The sequence below is a fragment of the Sarcophilus harrisii genome, chromosome 2 (assembly GCF_902635505.1).
Source record: "Sarcophilus harrisii chromosome 2, mSarHar1.11, whole genome shotgun sequence".
Taxonomy (NCBI): Eukaryota; Metazoa; Chordata; class Mammalia; order Dasyuromorphia; family Dasyuridae; genus Sarcophilus; species Sarcophilus harrisii.
The window spans coordinates 634675297-634697510 of NC_045427.1; the positions used below are offsets into that span (position 1 = coordinate 634675297).

Here is a 22214-nt window from a genome sequence, read left to right on the forward strand (position 1 = left end):
TTTTCCTAAACATATAAATATTTGTTTTAGAAAAATAGAATTCAGAGCAAGAGTCCATATTTAAATTTGTATCTTTCTTCAAACACACAGTTTTATGATCATGGTAAGTCATGTTATACCTCTGAGCCTCAGTTTCCTCATCTGAAAAATGGAGATAAAACTTAGACTCTACCTCATGATAAAACATATATAGAGCTGTTTTGGAAACGTTAAAGTGCTACGAAAATGTCTCTTCTGGTGATCCAGGACAAAAACTCATTTCAAAGTTCCATTAGGGTGTTTCAGGATTGGTCCTCTTGTCCACTCTAGTCAAAGCAGTACTTAGATGATAAGGAGACAGATAAAGAGATAGGTGGTAAAGACAATAGAGTGAGATAGATCAGAGATAGTTGATAAATTGATAGCTAGATGGTAGATAAATGATAGGTGGATAGATATATAGATATGTGTGTGATTATCAGTTTTTATCATTTTAGAAGTAGTAGGAAGATCACATTTTCTCATCACACCCAAATAAAAAGCTTTTTTTATTTATGCCAGCTCCTAAATTGGTAATGGCAGCATTACTATTTAGACTGGAAGAGAGGAGTGTTTCTAAATAATTGTTTTTCCTCCCTTTCCCAATTTACATAGGACAGAATTTGAACCACTTATACTCATAAGGGCATGTTAGGGAAGTGAGTAAGCCTATAGGAATTCATTTGCAGGGAAGTGCTGTTCTTTGGGTTTTGTTTGTTTTTTCTTTAAAAAAAAATTTTCTCAATTACATATAAAAATTTTTCTTTTCTTTTAAAATTTTGAGTTCCATATTTTTCTTTTCCTGTCTCTTTTCTGTCTTACCTCTTTCCCCTCCTTGAGAAGGCAAGTAATTTGATATAGATTAAATATGTGTAGTTATGCAAAACATGTTTCCATATTAGCCATATTACAAAAGAAAATAGACCCTATCCAAAAAAAACCAAGAAAAATAAAAATTTTTAAAATATGCTTCGATCTGCATCCAGATTTCATTACTTCTTTCTCTGGGGGTAGGTACTATTATTATTTTTTTTAATCGTAAGTTTTTCAGAATTGGCTTGGATCATTGTATTGCCAAGAGTAGTATGGTCATTCACTGTTGATCCTCATACTCTTATGGTATTCAATGCCTTCCTGGTTCTACTCACCTCATTTTGGATCAGTTCATTTCAGTCTTCCCAGGTTTTTCTGAAAACATCCTGCTTTTCATTTCATATAACACATTAATGTTCTATCATAATTACATGCTACAGCTTGTTAAGCTGTTCCTCAGTTAATGGGAATTCTCTTAATTTTCATTTCTTTGCCACCCCAAGAGAACTGCTATAAATATTTTATACAAGTATGTCCTTTCTCCTCCCTCCTCCCCTTTAAATCTTTTTGGGACATTTTCTCATCACACAGACACAGTAGTAGCACTGGGGACACAGACCTAGTAGTGGCACTGCTTAATCAAAGGCTATGCAGAGTTTTATACCCCTTTGGGTATAGTTCCAGATCTCTCTCCAGAATGGTTGGATCAGTTCCCAACTCCACCAATAGTGAATTACTGGGAGGTACTGCTCTTTAAATCGATGGGGTAACACCAAACCCCTGCTTGCTAAATTGTATGCGTGTTTCCAAGAACAGCATGGATTGTTGCAGGGTTTTCTTGGCAATCAAAGACCTCGTGAGCATTAAAACTAAAGTTTGGATGTTGGTGATATGTGCTATAGGAGCTCTAACTATCCAACATTCCAGTAATGCCAGAGTAGTCCCTTACATAGAATGCTAGTATTTGGTATTGAGAGAGACCCATGAACAGAGGGGAATTAATCTGGCAACTTCTTCTTTGGCTCCTGTTTTCTGCAGACCTATTGTCCTGTTATACTTTGGAATGTTTGAATGTCAGATCTTAGTCGATTTTTCTCTCTTCTCTTTCTCCAATTTGAGATAATGAAGTTTGTGTAGTATGGGAAGAAATAACATGTCTTATAGACTCCATGCTTTCTCTGCCATGTAAACCTTTATTCATCTGTCTTTCAGTTTCATCAACCAACTCTTTAGTCCCTTTTGCTGGCTATCAGCATCCAACTCTCTTATTGTAATTAAGTCTTGTATTTGTGGCTCCTACAATTCAAAAGCAGTTCTTTATATGTTGATTCTTCTGCCTCAGATTGGTCATAGGGAACCCCTTATATACTCTACTTCTATTGAAACCAGTCTATACATTTTGAGATTAAAACTTGCCTTCCTGGGATGTCATAGGTATAAGTAGGGACACCAAAGGGGCAATATTTAGTTATTTATGCCATAGATACCCCTGTTGTAATCAGTTGTTTTCTTTTCTTACTCAGAGGAACTGACTATAGCAATTAGAGGTTTCCTACTCTTAACTTTCTTTAGCTTCAAATGAAAATTTTTGAATTATAGCCTTAAAGTCAGTCTCTTTAACTTACTTTTCTTTTGTAAAATATTGGGCAAGAAGGTTTGTACATAAAGGAATGTTTAGTTCTCTTCACCATTATCATGCAGCAGTAAAAAATAAAATAAAGCCCATCTTTGTAGATGGGCTGCACCTTTGGGATTTGTAGTCCTGCTGAGTTTGTCATCTCTTGTTCTGTGAGGTAACTTTCCTTTCATTTTCAATAACCCATCTCTTCCATAAACTTCTCTGTCTCTTTCTCCTCTCTATCCTCCAAGTCCTTTAGACTTATCCTTGGTTTGTTTGTTTTTATTTTTTCATTTATGTTTAAATATCCTGTTTGAGAGTCATCCTGTTCTAGTTCTAGTAGAATGTTGGAGCCAGAATAACCTGAAATCAAGTTACACCCCCCTCCACAGGTAGAACCACTTCCCAGTTAAATGACCCAAGGGCCCCCACCAAGGCCACAAAGTACCAGTTGGAGGATCTACAGTAGTGAGTGAAAGATCCTAATTGGTAGCTCTTCATATTGTGGAACTCACAAACCCCAAACCCATCCTCCTCAAAAGCTTCGGTTGCTTTCTTATGTTGTCATTTACTTCTTTTGACCACCATATTCACTATTAATAGACTGTTTCTCAATCATGTTAGTGATCACAGAAATAATTTGTTTTCTCAAAACTGTCTTCTTAATTTAATGCAAGTTCTTTGGGCAAGTTCCTTGCCCAACTTCCACCTCATTGTTCTTTCCATAAAGTAGAAATATCCCTTTGCTTCATCATAGCATTTGTACCTGTCAGACTTAAAACATTTTTACTAAGATTCCACATGAAGAAACTGAGCCAGTGAATGACAACATGACTTTGTTAAGATTGAGTCAGAACTTCTAATTCCCTTGATTCAGCACAATTCTGAAAAGGTGTTTACGTGCTCTTGAGGGCTTACATAACCTGAAAGTAGCAAAGAATAAATTTTTGGGCATCTCTGTAGTTGAATGCATTGAGAAGAAACTAAACTTTATTCTACTTATCTTCCCTGGTCTTATAATGGTGAAGAACTGAGGCAAAGGAATTTTAAAAAATTAAATGCACTTCATGTACTCTATAGAAAGGACAGTTTGAAAATACATACATTTTTGATTGTCCTTTTAATTCAGTTAAATACCTGCAGGAAAAAAAAAAGACTTTGAATTGCTACTTTGAATAGGAATAGTTAAATTTGGACACTAACACTGATGTTTCCTCATTGTTGCTACATTCTACATTGCTGTCTTAGGATATCAACCATGGATTGACTGAGGTAAGTTTTGATGATATAATCTTATTTTCAACAATCTACCTATATCCTTTTACTTTTACAGAATTTTAAGATATGGGTAATTAAGATATATTTTCACTTACTACATTTTTATCTTCTGGTATTGGGTACAGAATATTATTTTAAAAATATTACTAAGAGAATGATTTTTCTTCAACATGTTATGTCAAATCTTTCTATCTAAAGTTTAAAGTTTCTAATTTTCTAAAGTTTATCTGGTACTTTGAGGTTAATGATTATTGTATGTGCTGTTGCTTTTATGTATTGCTTTATAAATATGATTTTTTTTAAATCTGCAGAAATGGGTTGAATGTTTGTACAGCTTTATCCAGTCTCCATTTGTATAATCTGTGACGCATTCATAAATAGAAGGAATTATACATATGATTGGGAGGAAATAGCATGTCAAGATTTCCTTCATTGAAATGTTTAGTAGATGCTTAGTTGTACATTACTATCCAATATCTTTTGGGACTTTGAATTCTTTGTTAACTGGCTAATATCTATATCATACTATGGTGTGAAATAAGTTGAATGTATTTGTTATTTATTCAGTTGATGGTTTTGTAATCATTGAACACAACCATATCAAAACATTATTGGTTAAGCCTGCCTAAGTGATAATCATGATGCAGATACATGTAGTGAGGGAAATTGTATACTAGGCAGGTAGTAGCAAAAGTGAATGGTGTGTATTGAGTAGTAACATGTGACCTTCCAAATCTTTAGTTTGAGGGATGCTTTTTCTTATGTGACTCAGTGAATTATTTAATCTATGACTTGTCATCCCTTGGTTCCCCTCTCCTTTTCTTCTCTCCTCCCCCCACCCCCAAAACTCTGAGCCTACACAACCCAGATCTAAACTGGGACTATTATCCAAGAGGACTATTTTCTTTTCTTTTCTTTTTTATTTTTTTAACCTCTCACTCAGTATTTATTATGGGAAAATCTCCAAATGTGGGTGAAAGAAGTTCCTAATACCAATATAAGAAGTCAGTGTAACAAATGCATGATAAGTATAGGATAGCCTTTTCTTTCCCTCACTCACAGAAAATGAAAAAGGCACAAAGGACTCATGGAAGCTTAGGGGACTCTTGGGAATCCACAAATAGGTATAGAAAATACATAAACACATTCTAATATCTCTCCTTGCAAGAAAAAGAATTTGGATTAGCAGGCTAGTACTCCAGCATTCTAGGGACTGCCTGCTTTTTTATAGAGTCTTACATAGTCTCTTCCCAGGCTCATAATTGCCCTAGTGGTTTGAACTGCCACAACAAGGCAAACATATAATGGCATTATTGGAAAGGCAACATTGTTCCCTTCCAATCTATACTTCTGAATCACTCTTGGTTATAGAAGGAAGATAAGCATATGTCTCCTGACTTTAGTCCTTCCTTGGTGCTCTTCTTTTTTCTAAGCAGTAGCCTGCTTGAAAGTTTATTTTCTGTCTTTGTACTGTCAAGTTTGTACTTCTGAAGTTTGTGGTTGTTCATGAAGTAGCCTCCAAGAAGTCTATCTGTTCTGCTAGAAAGCTAAGATTCTGAAATCGTAATTCTTTAGAAACTCCCTTCTCTAGGAGGGTTGCATTTAGGAACATTGTCCATGAACAACTTGGGGCCTTGTAGGAAAGTACGTATATGTCTACTTCTAGCAAACATATTTGCAGGAATGATTACTATTGTCCTAGTTGTTGCTTTCTCTTTGATTAAGAAAGGTCTTTATTAGGAAATCTTTCCTCTTGTCACATGAATAGGAAGGGTATGTATGAGTGAACCCATATAATTCCTATGTGTTTCTGCTATACGACAGCTAAAAAGATACTGCTAAAGAGACTAAAGGCATGCTTCCTTGATCCTGCCGTCCAGACATGTAGCTGTCTTTTCTATTGCACTCTAGTTTGTCCTGTGAACAGGAAAAAAAAATGAAAAAGGTGCTTAGTAGGTTGTTAGCTTTATATGCCAGCTTAAAGGAACAGCTCCTCTCACACAAGAGTTGGTTCTCTTCCAAAGTTTGACCTCTCAGGAGTCCCAGCCAACCAGATCTTAGGAGCAACACTCTTCAGTGAAAATGAGTCTGTCATTTTTTTGTCCTCTTAAGTACCAGTGAATATATATATTTTTACAGAGAAGTATCCCTATCAAATTAAATTGCTGACCTTGAGTAACCTTCTCTTAAACTTGTAATTTAGTTCATTTTGAAGTAAATAATGTCTATATTTGTTATTTTATATGTTCTCAATATGTTGTCCTAATCTGGAATTAGAAATCAATTTATTCCATACTTTAGTTAGGCAAAGATCAGGTAGTCAGAGAAAAGGTCCATCAAGTGATGCATTGTTCCAGCCACAACTACTTATTGAGACACGAAGGCTTGCTGAGTGATGAATTGTAATCTGTATCATTAGAGGGTGCATCCGCACTGAAGAAAATCCATCAAATTTTGTAATACTGAAAAAATGAGAAATATCTTGTTATGTGACATAGAATAAAGCACTTTTACATGGGTCAGAACTAGCAAAATATAATACAATTTTTGAAAATATAAAAAGGTACATGAGGTTTCATGGCATTGTTTAACTTCATCATTTTTCTGAAATTTGCCATACAAAATATCCTATTATAAAGCCATAAATTAATATTTAATTTATTTTTAATTTTTTTTTATTTCCAGTTAACAGAAATCCCGGTTACAATTTGTACATATCCATTTGTATTTGATGCCCAGGCAAAAACTACACTGTTACAAACAGATGCAGTCTTGCAGATGCAGGTAAAAATATTTCACTTATTATTTTGGTATACTTACTGTTTTATCCTTTGTAGTTCAAAATAGCAAATATTTTAAAGATTTACTAATCAGAAATTTTAGGGGAATTTCTGTATTCTTTAGTTTGAATGTAATTTAGTAAAATGATTGTATCCTTTAAAATGGGATTGTCATTAGATTTATGGAATTATTATCCGAGATCCTCTGAACACTAGCAACCTTTCCTTCCAGGTCAGCCATAATAATTTACTCAGCACTTCATGTATGCCAGGTACTGTTATAAGACATAAGGATGTAGAGAAAGACAAAAACAGTCTCCACTGCCAAGGAGCTCACTGTTTTGTGAGGAGACCACTTACATTCAGCTGTGCTCAAACACAATATAATAAAGAGCATGATGGTGGCCTTGAAAATAATAAGGAAGTTTGGAAGGGGGAAGGTTTTGGCTAAAGGCAATAGGCAGTTTTGAATAAGTTGAAATTAAGATGTCTCTGCTACAGATATTTAGTAAGCAGTTGTAAAGAGGAGACTGCAAGTCAAGATAAATAGATTGAACAGTCCTCAGCTTACAGTGTTAGAATCCATGGGAATCGATGGAGATTATCAAGTAAAAAAGTATCGAGGGAGAAGAGAAGAGATCTCAGAAGATAGCTTGCAGGTGTGTGTCCATATTAATTGGGGCAATCTTGGATGAGAGAGAGCCATCCAGCTGATAAGAGGAGACCCAGAAGACGACAGTGTCACAAAATCCTAGAGAGAAGAGATTATCAGTAAGAAGAGGATTACAGTGTTAGAGGCTGCAGAAAGAGCAAGAATGATGAAGCGTGAGAAAATGACATTTGGTTTGGCAGTTAAGAGGTAATTGGTAACTGGAGAAAAGCTTCAGTTAATTGATGAGGTGGGAAGCCAGCATCCAGAGAGTAAAAGGGTAGAAAGTAGAAAAGCTGAGTGTAGATTCCCTTCTAGAGGAAATTAGCTGTGAAAATGAGGACTTGACTGAATGAATAAGAATATTTATTGACTAAAGTAAGTTCTCGAGATGCAAATAGAAAAGTTAGTCTCAACAGCTCACATTTTAATGGGGAGGAACTCATAGTGAAGGTTTCAGCTGCAAGTCCAATGGGAAGGTCCTACGATCCCTTAGGCTACAGCAACAAAGCAAACAATCACATCTCTTCTTTAATTCCTTTCCCTTTCCCTTTCCCTTTCCCTTTGAGGCATTACAACCTTGAACTAGTGACTTGCCCAAGGTCACACAATTAGGAAGTGTTAAGTGTCTGAGGCCAAATTTGAACTCAGGTCCTCCTGACTTCAGGGCTGGTGCTCTATCCACTGCTGCCCCTTTAATTCCATTTCTTCTGAGAAAATCATATCTCTGGCTTTCCCCTCATAGGAGGTCTGAAGTAAAGAGATAGCCTCTTGTTGCTTTGTGGGCCTCCTTTTAGCTTTTGGAGTTCAACAACAATGGAATGAAAATCAGGATGTATTTAAGTCCTTGACTGGCCTAACTTTGCTTTGGCTAGCCACTATAGGGAATAAGCTTCAGGATGCCAAATATAACTCGGATTCCAGCTTGTCCCAGACTCTTGGGGCTTTCTATTCAGAAAAGTAATGATCATAACATTATTTGTACAGCATTTTAGGTTTGCAAAGCCTTTTGCCTTATAACACTTTCCTTGCCTCTCTCAATATGTCATCAAGACAGTAAATTTCAAGTCTTTTCTTGCCTATTTACTCATATAGTAGTCTTGAAGGGTATAATCTTATCTCTTTTATCCCTGGTGGAAGCTTTTGAAGACACTCACTCCAAAGACACTGTGCAAGAGTAATAAGATGCAATGAAATTATTCTTCTGCATTGCATTGTGAACTGCAGTTCAACAGATTATGCATCTCAACTGGCCTGGCCACTAGATTATTTGACTAAGTCCAACCTGACTTCTTTGACTCAAAGTTGAGCTTACAACCTTGAGCTAGTGCCATAGAAGCATCTTAGTTAGGCACTTTGTAGAAGTGGGAAGGCTCCTTCTGGGAAACTCTTTGGGGCTCAAAGGTCAGGTTGTCCATAAGCTGCTGTTCTTTTCTACAAGTGTGATTTGAAAGAGTGCTACTATTGGCTTCCTGGAGAGGGCCAAGATGCGGCGGAAATGGCATCGAAGGATTGTTTAGGGATTGTTGCAACTCACTGATGTCTACTTAGACCAGATCCTGGGGACTTCTGTTTTCTCTTGTCTCTCCATAGTGGAATACGCTCACATGCGCAGTCAATATCCATTTTCTTCTCAAGAAGAATAACAGTTTAATATTCACATTTGAGACTTTGAATGGAATTTCCTATGTGGTTGCTAGTTGGGTTTTTCCCCCAGGTACTTAGTTTCATGACTTTAGTCTCTGTGGTAGAAAATTCAGGCAAAAAGGCTGTGAAATAAAAATTCCCTTCAATTAGACTCTGGCCTATTTCATAATACTTTTTTTAAAAGCATCTCCCCTTAATTGTAACGACTGTTCATTCCTTATTCATAGGTTTTTATGTTCCCCAATTCCATAGACATTTAAGAAAATTCCTCCCTCAAATGAGTTACTCCCATATCATTCTATTAACAGAACACATGGACGCTTCCCTAGGTTCCCATTTTAGTTATGGGCAGACTAGTTTTTCAGACTAATAGAACTCTAATCGAAAATGCACATTTTTAGAACTGCAACAAAGGGGGAAAGCTGAGTTTGTAGACAGGAAGAATCAACAGTACAAGTAAAAGAAAAACAAGAAGTGCTGAGTTTCTTATCTGTAGAATCTTAGCCTCTGCTACTTGTTCTTATCAGGAGACCTTGAGAGACCATAAGTGTTACAAATCCATTGGTTTTGTAAAAGTTCAGAATTTGTTAATGACATCATATCACTATGAAATTGTGGATCTCATAATAGAAAGAATGGTTTAGAGTTGTCAAATTCATTCATATGTAGATGTTGCTTAAAAATGGAACTCTTAACTTTCCCCCTAAACTCTCTCCTCTTCCTATCATTCCAGTTATCATAGAGGGCACTACCATCCTCCCGGTCCCCAGGCTCACAACTTAGGAATGATCACACACTTCCTTCCCCCTCACCCTTAACAGGGTCTTCTGATTTTACCTTTGCCACAAATCTTCAATGTGCCCCATTTTCTTCTCTGGCAGTGTTGCCACATTCTGGGGTAGGCCCTCACCACCTCCTGATTATTGCAGTAATCTCTTGGTGGATCTGCCTGCCTTGTCTCTTCCTCATTCAGCTGTCTATGTGATTATTCTAAAGAGCAATTGCAACTCTGTCCACGTCCTATTCAGTAAGCTCTAGTGTATCCCTATCACCTTCAGGGTCACATACACAGTTTTCTCTTTAGTCTTCAAAACCTTTAATAACTTCTCCCTCCCTCTCCCTCCACCTTCTAATCTTTTTCCAGTCTTTTTTCATCTTACATCCTTCTATGTGTGCTTTAATCCAGTGACACAGGCATCATACTGAGCATGAGCAAGGCACTACATTTCCATGCATTTTCCCTGGCCATTTCCCATGCCTGGAATATTCTCCCTCCTTATTTGCACCTCCTTTAATTCCCAGATAAAATCCCATTTTCTTCAGCTAACCTTTCCCAGTCCCTCTTACACCTGCACATTCTTCTTTTAATTATTTCCTGTTTATTGTGTCTATAACTCATTTTTACATATTTGTTTGTTGTCTCCCTTATTAGATTGTGAGTCCCTTGAAACTAAGGAATATGTTTTGCCTCTTTTTTATTCTGGCACTGAGTATAGTGCTTGTCATAATGCTTATTAGCTGATTGATGAATATTGTCCAGGTTGGAGCAGTAAACTCTAGAAGCACCACTTCTAAAATCCTTTTGTTTTACAGATGGCTATCGACCAGGCCCACAGACAGAACGTTTCCTCTCTTTTTCTTCCTGTGATTGAGTCTGTGAATCCTTGTCTAATTCTAGTAGTCCGTAGAGAAAATATTGTAGGTGATGCAATGGAAGTCCTTAGGAAGACAAAGAATATAGATTATAAAAAGCCACTTAAGGTAATTTGACAATTTTCTTATTTTCTCATAGTTGTGTATTCAGAGACCCATCTCCTTTTAGGCATTCATGTGTATTTGTCATCTAGCTGATCAAACATTGTTGTCTGCTGTTTGTTTTTATTTTTGTTTTTTGAATTGTTGTTTAATATTTTATTCAAGCTGTTAACATGCAAAACATAATTTCATTTGTTTTTAAATGAATTTTCCTTTTGTAGGTTATTTTTGTAGGAGAAGATGCTGTTGATGCAGGAGGGGTACGCAAAGAATTTTTCTTGCTCATAATGAGAGAGTTGTTGGATCCAAAATATGGCATGTTTAGGTATTATGAAGATTCTAGGCTCATTTGGTTTTCTGACAAGGTAAGAAATTACCTAAATTTCCTGAGTTATTCTAATAATAATGATTTGTCAGAAGTTACCAAATAAATATCTGGCAGTGATCTGCATCTTTAGTGTAAAAATCCTTACGTTTAGACTCAGAAAGCTTCTTGTCCATATTATCTGAATCTCTTCACCCTATGTTTGTTAGAGGGAGAGATTAACCAGCAGATGACTTCAGATGACTGAAATCTTTTTTTACAATTGAAATCTAAGGTGACCTTAATTTGGTTGTATTCCATAGAAGACCTCTGTCATCTTTTCTCTGTTTTGTCACTTAAAAAATGAAGTCATGAGATCAGAATAAACTTCTTTGAGATGCTTTACTCAACGTGTAGAACTTGGAATTTGATGAAGTCAGTGATGGTTAGTCTGCTTCTGTTCTTTACCTCTATGCTCATGTCTTTTAAGAGTTCTTTGTAATACCAGTACACAGAATGGAATTTTATGTGGCACTCCTTAATAAGAGTCTCAAACTGCAGTGAATCCACCAATCGACCCAATAGACGGTGTTTAAAATGCAATATTATATTCATTTTTATTTATTGTAGTAAAAAATTTTTGGATTAATTTTTGTGACCTCAAGTTATCACTGATTTTTTTTTCCCCTTTGAAATTCATAGACCTTTGAAGACAGTGATTTGTTCCACTTGATTGGAGTTATCTGTGGATTAGCAATTTATAACTTTACTATTGTAGACCTCCATTTTCCTTTGGCTTTGTACAAGAAGCTGCTGAAAAAGAAGGCGTCCCTGGATGATTTGAAGGAGCTAATGCCTGATGTTGGAAGGTCAGTGTGGGTTTTTTCTTAAATGAGCAGGTTTATTTTATTATTGTTAAACATTTTGTAAAAGTTTGTGAAATGGAAAAGTCTTTTTTAACAGGATGATTACAAATTATTCCTTAGATTGAAATCTATTTAATGAGACTGATTTGTATTTTCTGTAAAAGATACAAGTTACATCATTGCTGATTGCTTGAAAGTTGGCCATGTTGAGGCTGTTAGTTGGCAAAGTAGATAGAGCACCAGCCCTGAAGTCAGGAGGACTTGAGTTCAAATCTGGCCCAAGACACTTAATATTTCCTAGCTGTGTGATCCTAGGTAGGTCACCTAACTCCAATTGCCTTAGGAAAAAAAAAAAAAAGGAAAGAAAATTGGCCATGTCCTTTGCAAATAGTACTGAATATATTGATGAGAGTAACATTTTCTGAGAATCTTTTGATGATATAGGTCAAAAAAAAAGAAAATTCAATGAAAACTTATATCAGTTTTTTTTTCTTATGTGCTAAATTCCCAGCTGCAAGTTTCAGAAATTTCTTTTGACCATTTATTGAGTTGCCCAGAGTATGGAATAAAAACGTGAGATGATACAAACACATTTCCTCAAAATGGATATATCACATGATCTTTGCATTCAGATAAAATAATCAAAGACTCAGAATGATATTTTTTTTCCTTTCACAAGAACCAAGAGAAAAAAATTAGTATATTTTTTCAAACTTGTCTTTGGGGTTGCCCTGCATGGAAAGAGGCACAAAATACAACTGGATAAAAAGATCCCACAGAATTTAAACATGCACCTGATGGAAATCTAAATTGCTACCAAAAGAAATACTAGGTAGCTGGGTGATACGTGGGTAGAGTGCGAGGTTTTGAGTCAAGAAGACTGGACAAATGCAGCCCTAGATATTTACCATCTTTGTTCACCTGGGCTAGTCACTTAACCTCATCTATAAAATAAGGATAATAGCCCTCACCTTACAGGGTTATTATGAGGCTGAAATGAAGTGATAATTGTAAAAGGGTTAGCACAGGGACTGGTGCATCATTGGTGCTATGTAAGTGTTAGCTATTGTTAATGGGGAAAAAATATTTATTTTATATAGGCCAAACATTCAGAACACCTAATTATCCTTTTTCACCTTAAAGGATCCTATATATTGTTTTGCAGAAGCATGCAACAATTACTGGATTATCCAGAAGATGATATAGAGGACACATTTTGTCTTAATTTTACGGTGAGTTAGAAGGGTGTATTATAGAATAAACTGCCACTTGTAACATAGTCTGTTGCTCTGTCACCTTCTATTTGAATCTTGGGAAGCATGTTATTCATAGTTTTTTTTTTTCCCCTTATGTTGTTTCTTTGTTAACAGAAACTGAGAACCCAATATTTTTTTAACTGCTGACGTGTGTTCAGCACTAGGATTTCAAAGAGGTGGGAAGCACAGTCCTTGCCTTCCCAAAGAAAAGGAATAATAGGAAAGTGTTTTATTGTGGGAGGAGTGGTGAACAGAGAATTGAAAGACCTTTTTTCAAATTTGATATTTGATTAACTGATCTTGTTTAGCCACACAACTTTTCTGGGCCTCAGTTTATTGATTTGCTGAGGGGTTGGGTTGCCCAGTTTTAGGTCCTTCCAGCTTTTAAATTCTGGGATGTTTCGTAGATTATGAGAAGCGCTTCAAGGACAGCTCCAGAGTAAGACTGCTAAAACATCTCCCCTATGGACCATGGGAAAAGATCAGAGAAGATGGAAATATATTAGGGGTTGGAAGCATGGCTTGAATTTGAGGTATTCAAAAAGTAGAGGAGTGAGATGGCTTTTAGGGAGGATGTGAAAGGTGATCAGTAATATGGTAGTAGAAATATTGAAGGTACAGTCGCAGTCAGTAAGCTCATAGAGATAATGAGACATAGATATGGAAAGTTGCTTTCACTCACATAATATCCTTATGAACAAGGCTATTTCTACAGGTAAAAATATTTTCTAAAGGCAGTAGTATCACTAGATGCAAACAGTACAGGTGTACTATTTGTTTCAATAGTCCAAGAATTAGAAGCAGAAGGTACAGATTTTCACCCAGATTTCAGTTGGGTCTTTGCTTCTTTAAAAGAATAGACATACAGTTTAAATATAGTCACAGTAATAATAATCTGCGTGATTGAATCTGACTTTCAAAAACATTTAATAGATCACCGTTGAGAACTTCGGTACAACTGAAGTGAAAGACCTGATTCCTAATGGGGCAGACACTACTGTTAGTAAACAAAATAGGTAAGTGATTTTATCCTAAAAGCTAGTAGAGTACTAACAGAGGTTAGAAGTTTTCCCCTCGTTTATTTTATATCTCAACTAATAAAGGTTAGCCTCAGATTTAAAATTTTAAAATATTTGAGTAGTAACTGCAATGTGGGGGTGAGAATTGATTTGAAAATTTCCTAAATACTTTTGACTCTCCGTTTGCTAACATGTTTTGGGTTTGGTAACAATCTGTACTCCTACTTGGTAGCTTTCCTAAGGGAATGCAGTTAATATTAATATGAGGTTGTTAGTAGGACCACAGTTTTCCTACTTTTTTTTTTTTTTTTAAGATCATGGAGAATGAAATTGAAGTTTGCAAGAGTAGTTTATTCTCTCTAATTCCTTGGGAAATCATATTAGGCTTGTGAATTGTCTAATAAGACACTATTGAAGTACTAAGCATACCATCTGGCACATAGCAAGTTATTAGTGAGGTAACTGACATATTTGGGTTCTATTATTATTTCACAATGATTGTCAAGCATTTATTGTAATGGTTTCAGACTGTTAAATGTCATGAGGCTCCCCAATTGCACATTATTCTTCATTTTTCAAAAATCAATTGTTCCTTTTGGTTTCAGTTATACTTGTACACTATTTTCTCAACCAAAAGTGAATGGATCCATATTCTTTGTAGTTTTCCACATGCTCAAATGCCACCATTGCAGATGGAAAATTTTTTGCTCTTTTAGAAATCATTTTGGGTGGTCAGTGAATTTTTATCTATAACAGATGACTTTCGATTCTCTTCTTTAAAGAGCTCTATTTGACACATTATGTCTCAGTTTGTGAGAAAGTGACCACAAATATGTCATAATATCCATAAGTACACATGCCATGATATGGTAATGACATTACCTTCCCAGCAAGAGAATGCAGCTTTTCATTAAAAAAGAAATTCAGGTGTGCATGTCTTAAATTTTTCTTCTCATTTCTAGGCAGGAATTTGTTGATTCTTATGTGGATTACATATTCAATAAATCAGTGGCTTCCTTATTTGATGCCTTTCATGAAGGCTTCCATAAAGTATGTGGTGGGAAAGTCCTTCAGCTCTTCCATCCTAATGAACTCCAGGCAATGGTGATTGGGAACACAAACTATGATTGGAAAGAACTTGAAAAGGTAATGAGAAACACTTTTGGGGATAACAAGCTGTTGGATTCAAGCTAATACTGAGTTTGTTACAAATTTTACCTTTTGTTCATTGACCTGCATTTGTTCCGCTTGATATTTATCGTTTAAAAGCAAAATGCCACACTTGTTGATATTAGAAAAAAATGATTTGTAAAATGTGTGTTTAAAAACAGTGCCTTTAATTAGCTGTAGTTTCTGTATTTGATGTTGCTGGCATTCTTCTTGTTAAAAAGTAGGGGATCTGTGACATCAGGGAGTAGCCCCATGGAGGAGCAAGTAGATTTTCTGTCTGCTTCAGCCAAGGAAGTGTTTTATTCACATTTTCCTCCACTGGTCTTGGAGCAGAAAGAGCAGTCATTTGTTAACTTTTCTCAGAAGTTTCAATGGTACAAGTATCAGAAATGACTTCTTTTTAGAATAACAGTGAAATACCTGTGCATCAAAAGTAGTATTAAATTAACAGTGTTTTTTAAAAGGATGATGATCTGAGAAATAAGTTGTCTCTTCCAGCGCATATCTGGGAATTTCAACAATTGATGTTCATCAATTCCTCTTTGAAATATTAGCTGCATAAATTCCTGCAGTTACAGTTACAAGAGGGCTGTTCGCCTCTCAGATATATTCAGAGTTCACATAGGAGCTTTTTATGTTTACACTGTTCCCTTCCATGTACTCGGTGATCCCCTAGACACCAGCTTCCTGGTTATTCCTCCCTTTCACCACTGTTTCTTGGGCATCCCTGGCCTCCTTCTGGTCTCAGCTCAAATCCCACCTTTTGTGAGAAGTCTTTCCTTATCCCTGTCAATACTAAAACTTGTTCTTTTACAGATGGACTCCAGAATATCCTGTATGTATGTCAGTGCATGTAAAGTCTACATATTGTTTTCTCCATTAAATGTTAAGATCTTCCAGGCAGAGACTTTTTTTCTTTCTTTGTATCCCCAGTGTTTGGCATATAGGAAGCACTTAATAAATAAAATAAAAATTTTTAAATTTAAAGTTGACTTAGAAATAAACATTTGCAGTGTTGGAAATCTCAGGATCTCAGAAGTCTAATTCCATAAATATGACAATTTGATTCTAAAGGACACAGTGAACAAATAAAACTTACCAGACTAGTTGTTTGCATTTTGTCTCTCATTAAAATGTGAGTTCTGAAAGGTCAGCATCTCTGTATTTTTCTTTGGTAATTTTCAGTGCTCAGCAATGCCTGACCCATAATACTTAATAAATGGAGAAGAAAGGAATCAAATCAGCAGTTGTTACAGGTCCTATTGTGTGCGCACTGAGTACTTTATAATGATTATCTCACTTGATTCTCAAAAATCCTGTGAGGTCAGTGCTGTTATTATCCCCATTTTACAGATGAGGAAACTGAGGCAGACAGGTGAAGTGACTTGCCCAGGATCACACAGCTAGTAAGTATCTGAGGCTGGATTTGTGAACTCTTCCTGACTAGTGCTTTGTGCACAATGGCTCCACCTAACTGTCTAAAGGCTTTTTGTTGTAATTAGCAGCTCTCAATTAATGAACACTTAATAAATTAGGTGAGAATCTTAGCTCTGCTACAATCTTAGCGTGGCACTTAAAGAATTTGGACAAATTTCTTCTCTGCTTTTTCCAGTTTCCTTATGTAGAACATTATGTAGAAGAAGGTTGAAACAGTGTGATCATTAACATCCCTCCCAGCTCTCAATCCTCTGAGGGTAGTCTAGAGAAGTGAAGGAAAAGAACATTGTTTGGGGTATGTTTTGTATTTCTACCCACTTCATGGCTCTTTCAGGGCTGATCCTCTAGTCATGTTACTTGTAATTTTTCCTTTAGGGGAATTTCCTTCTCTTTGGTAATCCTACCAATTTCTTGTTTGATTAGTGGCTTTGGAAAATAGTTTGACAAACATTGATTTTGAACCAGAGAGCTTAAGTTGAAAAGTTTAGATTTCTCTTTACATGTCACTTGTCCATTTCTAAATTGCAAAGGAAAATCTTGTCAGTTATTTAAGAAAGCTCAAATATCTCTGAAGATATTAACTCCTACTGTATCTACACTGTGTAGTATTATTGGAAGTACTGTTCTAAGTACTTTATAGAATTCTGAATACTATAAGGTAAGTTTATTATTGCAATATTAATAAATGACTACATTTTCATGGTAATAGTGAATCATTACAACTTAACTTGGAACCATCTTAAGCCATTTGAAAAGTAGCACATTTAAAAATAGATGTCTTAAGCAGATTCTCTCTTATACCTGCTTCTTGAATCATATTTTTTGATTCAAAATTGTACTAATGATGGGTCATAGCCTAGAAAGATCCCTTTCATATTAATTTGTTGAATATGCACCAACAGTTGTTTTCAGAAGACTTTTTTTCTTGTCTCTTTAATTTCCACTTTTTTTCTCCCCACTCCCACTGGCTGCTATATATAGACATGTAAGATTTCATACAGAAAGTTAGTATGAGTTATTAATTAAATAAAAATTATTATTGCCTTAAGAATTATTAAAATAAAAAAGGGCCAAAATTTTGCACAAAATTTATACTTTTATTGTTCTTTGAGAATGATTGGTAGAAGTTTTGGGAAAACTGTATCTGTTAAAATAATAACAGGATACAAATTTTTAATGTTTTAAATAGATCATTGAAAGGGAAGTTAGGTGTCAAGATGCTTAGTTATTTGGCTAAATTACTTTATGTAAATCTTTACTGTATGTATATGTGAGCATTATAATTAATTTTGAATGAATTGTAAAGGTGGTTTGAAGTATAGACAAAATTTTTAGGTGTGGTATTTTCATATATAAAAATATAACTGGCTGTCAATAGGATGTGTGTTCTTACTTTATTTTCTTGTATTAGGCCCTAATTAGTTAATATGCTTAGTTATACTTGTGTTGATTAAAATACTTAATATTATTATTTTCTCCAGAAACTGTTTTTCCCTCTCTCGTACTAGTGGCACATATATTAGTGCCATCTTTAATATATTATATACATTAAAGATGGCTTGTCAAGGTTAGGATTGTGTTGCTGGACCTAAGTGGTAGGAAGGCAGCTGGCCTGGTTAAGGATCCAGGCTCTTGTTTTCAACCTTCTTAGCTTAATTTTCTCATTGAGCTAATGTTTTGGCTTTGTTGTTGTTGTTGTTGTTTCTAGAATACAGAATACAAAGGGGAATACTGGGCAGAACATCCAACAATAAAAATTTTCTGGGAAGTTTTTCATGAATTGCCATTGGAAAAGAAAAAACAATTTCTCTGTAAGTATTTCCATTTCATTCTATTTTAAATGAGAACTGAATTGTTCTATCGGCTCTCTGCCTTACGATATTAAACAACTTTGTAGTGATTAGTATATTTTTATATGGCTTCTTTAGTCACTTTGTGATTGCTTGAGTTATTGAAAGATTAGAACATTCCAGTCTGTCTTATAATTGATTAGTTATGATCATTTTCAAAAGTCTTATTATCCAGCTTTTATATTAAATGTTTCACATAAAAATTCTTAAAATCATTGAAGCTAGTTGTTTTGTTTTTGATTTCTTGAGAAATGTATGCTGTTTCATATAATTTGGAGAAAAAGAAATTACCATTATATTAGGATTGGGAATTTCCTATGACTGTTATTGAATCATAAATGAGCAAGCTCTATGAGTCTGTTTTTTTAAAATAGTAACCTTTCCTGCTTCTATATCAAAACATTAAATATTTCTTATAAATAGAATCATAACAGGTTTTAATGAGGGTTGATGATGGATTATTTAATTTTTCATATATAACTAAGTCATTGAAAAACTTTTTAGTTATTTAAAAAAAATAAGAGCCCCCAGATGACATGCTTTAACAAAGGGAAAATGGCTATCAATCAGGTTTTTGAAAAAATCTGCAAAATTGATATTCTTGTTATTTAATATTTCACTGGAACTTGACCAATCTAATAGGAAACAGTGCTGGTCAGTTAAGTGTCACCTTGAAGATTAAATTGATAATTTCATAGAGTATTTCATTTATGGGTCTGTTAATAAGGCATTGTCATCAAAATTACAGTTCATTGAGAGAATCAGCCAGTATAATTGATGGACTGTTCTTTACAGCTATGACCCAGTTTACTACCATTACCCTTCCCCATGCCCTGGAGCAAATGATGGCCCAGTCCATTGTCCTCTGTTGTGTTAAGGAGGCAGCCGGTGACAGTGGGAAAGGACTTCCAGTTTGGGCTGTACCTACCCCAGGATGGGCCCCATTGCCAGACCGTGGCCCAACTTCACTGATCTGTGTGTATTTCTTAATGTATAAAATGAGGGCTTGGATGGCATTATCTCTAGGGTCCCTCCCAGTTCTAAATCATGATTCTGTTTGAAGGATAGCCAAGAAGCAGCGAGACATAGAAGCAGAGAGCTGGCCCTGGGGTCAGGCCCCATCTCGGCCACGTGTTGGCTTTGTCAGCATGCTTCTCCTGGCCGAGGTAGCTCTCCAGGATTAGAATCGAAGAGAAGGTATTGACCTGCTTTGGAAGTAGGCGTTTTCTTATATGAGAGGACCCTCCTCCAATGTAGCACAGATGAGATTTTCTCCCAAAGAGATTTAGAGAAAAACTGTAACTACTCCGACCTGAAAATGTTGGAGTCTTTAAAAGAAGACATTGTGGGAGGTCATTTGCTGCTTCTGATAGCTTGCTATTACTCAAGACATCATAGAAATTTCTCTTTAATATTCTTGATGGTGTAAAATCTTCATCTTTTGAGAGGATATCATTTTTAGAAACTGTAGAAATCATAAAAAAAAACATCTGGGGAATAAAAATCAAGTTGGATAATACCATTCTTGGTCAGAAACAAGCTATGGACAAAAAAATTAATGAGAAACAGTTTTGTTGTTTGGCATGTGAACTATCCCTCACACTGTTTCAGTGATCTGCTTCAAGGTTAGTAAGTTCAGTTTTTAAAATATTTACTGGTAAGCAGTATCCTCAACCAAAGCTATTTTGTAAAAAAGAAAAGGAAAATTATCAGCAAGTTCAGAGCATTTTTTTCATTTTGGGTAAACCGGTTTACAAATTAGGTAAACCTATTTACAGAAATCGTGGTCAGGAGTGGCTTCAGCAGATAAATAACTAAAGATCATGTAGTTGAACAGTACTGTTATAATGCAGATGTTTGTCTTAAGTTTTCATTTTAAAAAAATTTCTTGTGATAGTATTTTTGACAGGTAGTGATCGGATTCCTATTCTTGGTATGAAGAGTCTTAAACTGGTCATTCAGTCAACTGGAGGTGGAGAGGCCTATCTCCCAGTCTCCCATACCTGTTTTAATCTTCTTGATCTTCCGAAATACACAGAGAAAGAAACTCTACGATCTAAACTGATCCAGGCCATTGATCACAACGAAGGCTTCAGTTTAATATAACTTTAGAGGTATTATAATTATTTAGTTTAATGCAATAGCATTAAACTGATTCTTTGTGTCTTTCTTGTGGTGGTGAGTTCAGTGGACAAGGTGACAGAGGTGATAATATAATTAACTGCTTATTTACAAAATGTTCTGTGACATACAAATATTCATGAAAGCCAAAAAGTCCTAAAAGAAAATGAACAAACTATGTTAATAAGACGTATTGTACAGAACCATGGACATTTTTTTGTCATCTACCAATAAACATGCAAGTATTGTGAATACCTTCAAGTTTCACTAACATGAATTTTAATGGTCTGCATATTACAGAATTGATCTTGGTGTGTGGGTGCATGGAATGGTTGCTTAATTCTTTTCAATCACTGGGTGAAAAACCTTTAACTTTGGTTTGCAATAGTCACTTGATTATTTTTCATTTTGTAAATAATGTTAAAGTTTTTGTAATAAAATAGTTACATTCTGATACCAGTACAGTTTCTATGTTGTAATTGAACTGGAATGACTTTTGTGGATTAAAAATTGTGACCATTAAATTTTTTTTTCTTCTGGCTTCTTAGAAACTCAAATAGCAAAAATAACAAGGGTAAAAACTTAGAACTTGTTTTGTACTAGGACAGTCTTCTAGTATCATGGTATGTGCCTCGAATTGGGTTCTACTAAGTATCTTCTAGGTCCTTCCTTTGGAGTACTGTGGTGATATTGCTGAATGGGGAGTGGGGATCAAACATGGTTAATTTAGCAGTGGAAGAAAGCTTTCCCATGGTTGCCAAGAATAGGAATGTGTGCTACTATGAGATCCAACACCTTCAGCTTACAGCTTTGAACAGTACTAACTGTGAAGGTTTGATTCAAGACACATTTTCCACAGTGCTTTTGGCTTATATAGAAGAATTTTCTTCAGGGTTCTTTAAATTGAAAACGACAACAACAGTTTTCAGATGCTGATTGTGACTGAAACACTTTCAGATTTTATTCTTCTCATGTCTTTAAATCCTGGTATGTGATGATATGAAATACATGTGACTTTCAGCTATGGTGCAGATATTTATTTTTTAAATTTATAAAATGCAATGAAAACTTTAAATAAAATACTTGAATAAAGCTTTATTGGTTTAATAATTAAATTTTCAGTGGTTCTCATGTAAGATCCAGCACTATTCAAGAATATTTCTAAGCAAATTTTAGGGCAGGACTCTTAAATTCTTATTTTCTTTTTTTTGTGCAACTTTGCAACTTTGATTATGGTCAATTTAACATGGAAATCTCTGCTAGTGAATCATTGCTCATGTTCCATTGCATTCAGAGCTTTGATATGTATTCAGGAACACCAAACTAAAGAACATAGAAAAATTCATTCCCCTTGGAAATAAGGAAATATTCTGAAATGCCAACTTTTCTTAGGTTGCCTACATGTTCCTTCAGTGATATTGCTTACAGAGCATAGATATGACCATTCAAATAAATAACATGCTTCCTTTCCTTTCAGAAAAGTTCTTTAATTAACTGAATGCTTTAAGGACATGATATTTTTATGCTTTGATTATGCCATACTAGAGTTTGTCTTCCTCTTCCCTCAGTGAACTTGTTCTTCCCATCTTCTTTGATTGTTTTAACAGCATTAACATCTTCTAGGCTTCTAGTC

The 22214-nt window shown here is 35.2% G+C and overlaps 1 protein-coding gene across 4 annotated transcripts in view; it reads left to right on the forward strand.

Annotated features, from left to right (window-relative positions):
- Positions 1–21107, forward strand: part of HERC4 (HECT and RLD domain containing E3 ubiquitin protein ligase 4) — an 85179-nt gene extending 64072 nt beyond the window's left edge. For 2 of the 4 annotated variants that reach the window (XM_031956886.1, XM_031956887.1), the window contains 9 exons: positions 6413–6511; positions 10397–10564; positions 10780–10923; positions 11565–11731; positions 12894–12960; positions 13918–14000; positions 14966–15149; positions 18319–18421; positions 20358–21107. In XM_031956886.1, the coding sequence (XP_031812746.1) occupies positions 6413–6511; positions 10397–10564; positions 10780–10923; positions 11565–11731; positions 12894–12960; positions 13918–14000; positions 14966–15149; positions 18319–18421; positions 20358–20566 (1224 nt within the window). In that variant the 3' untranslated portion in view covers positions 20567–21107. Of the gene's footprint in view, positions 1–3697; positions 3722–6412; positions 6512–10396; positions 10565–10779; positions 10924–11564; positions 11732–12871; positions 12961–13917; positions 14001–14965; positions 15150–18318; positions 18422–20357 lie in introns of those variants that run through there. The other 2 variants (XM_031956885.1, XR_004232591.1) reach the window with 2 other exon arrangements.
- Positions 21108–22214: the final 1107 nt, after the last annotated feature.